At 58.7% G+C, this 935-nt stretch overlaps 1 protein-coding gene and 1 non-coding gene across 2 annotated transcripts in view; one reads left to right on the top strand and one right to left on the bottom strand.

The window, feature by feature from the left end:
* Window position 1: 1 nt before the first annotated feature.
* TRNAC-GCA lies at window positions 2-73 on the bottom strand. Its single transcript has one exon. It is a non-coding gene; the product is annotated as a tRNA-Cys (tRNA).
* Window positions 74-388: 315 nt separating this feature from the next.
* The window catches only part of LASP1 (LIM and SH3 protein 1), a 32,132-nt gene continuing 31,585 nt past the window's right edge, over window positions 389-935 (top strand). The window contains exon 1 of the mRNA XM_027666353.1: window positions 389-569. Coding sequence (XP_027522154.1) covers window positions 501-569 — 69 coding nt within the window. The 5' untranslated portion in view covers window positions 389-500. The remainder of the gene's footprint in view (window positions 570-935) is intronic.

The following is a 935-nucleotide window of genomic DNA, read 5'->3' as shown; positions in this document are numbered from 1 at the left end:
GAGGGGGCACCCGGATTTGAACCGGGGACCTCTTGATCTGCAGTCAAATGCTCTACCACTGAGCTATACCCCCCGCCCTGCACTCCTCCCGTCCGCTAGGGGGTCCCTCTGCCCAGGGAAGGCGGGAAGGCCGCGGGTTCGAATCCCGCCTCGGCCCAAACATCGTTATTTCGCATTTTTCAATCCCTTTTTAGCCCTTTTTTTTTTTTTTTTTGGTGAATATTTAAGCTCGGCGGCGCCCGGCGCGTAAGAAGACGGACGATTCGAGTAAGAGGACGAGCCTGACGCGCGGGCGCCCCTCCCCCGCTCCGGGTCCCTCCCACTTCCCCCTCCTTTTTTTTTTTTCCTCCCCCTCCCTCCACCCCTTCCCGACTATTTAAAGTCGCGACATCGCGGGCGGCGGCTCAGAAAGAAGAAGAAGAGGAAGAAGGAGCAGCGGAGGAGGGTGGGAGTGAGTTATTTTTTTTTTTTTCCCTCCCCCTCCACGCGAGTTTTCAGCCATGAATCCCAATTGTGCGCGCTGCGGGAAGATCGTGTATCCCACGGAGAAGGTGAACTGCTTGGATAAGGTGAGTTTTGGAGAGGGGAGAGGGGATCGCACGTGCATGGATTTGGGAGGGTTTTTCCTATGGAGTTGCCGCCGGGTGGGATGGTTTCCCCCCCTCCCCCTCTCCAACCCCCATTCCCGGGGGTGTTTCCATAGGGTCGCATCGCTGTGGAATCCCGTTGTCCCGGGGGTCCCCACGCTCCTTCCAGCTCTGGGGGGTGGCAGTTCCTTGTGCTGCTCCAGGGGACGTGGTTCTCCGCCCATCCCACATTCCCGGGGGTATTTCAACGCTGCCCCCTCAGGACCCCATTTTCCGGGAATATTTCTACACTGCCCCCTCTGGACCCCCTTTTCCAGGGATATTTCCACGCTCCCCCTTCAGGACCCC

The sequence above is a fragment of the Corapipo altera genome, unplaced genomic scaffold (genome assembly GCF_003945725.1).
Source record: "Corapipo altera isolate COAL_440 unplaced genomic scaffold, ASM394572v1 200, whole genome shotgun sequence".
NCBI classification, from domain to species: domain Eukaryota; kingdom Metazoa; phylum Chordata; class Aves; order Passeriformes; family Pipridae; genus Corapipo; species Corapipo altera.
This window is presented reverse-complemented; position numbering and strand designations above follow the sequence as displayed.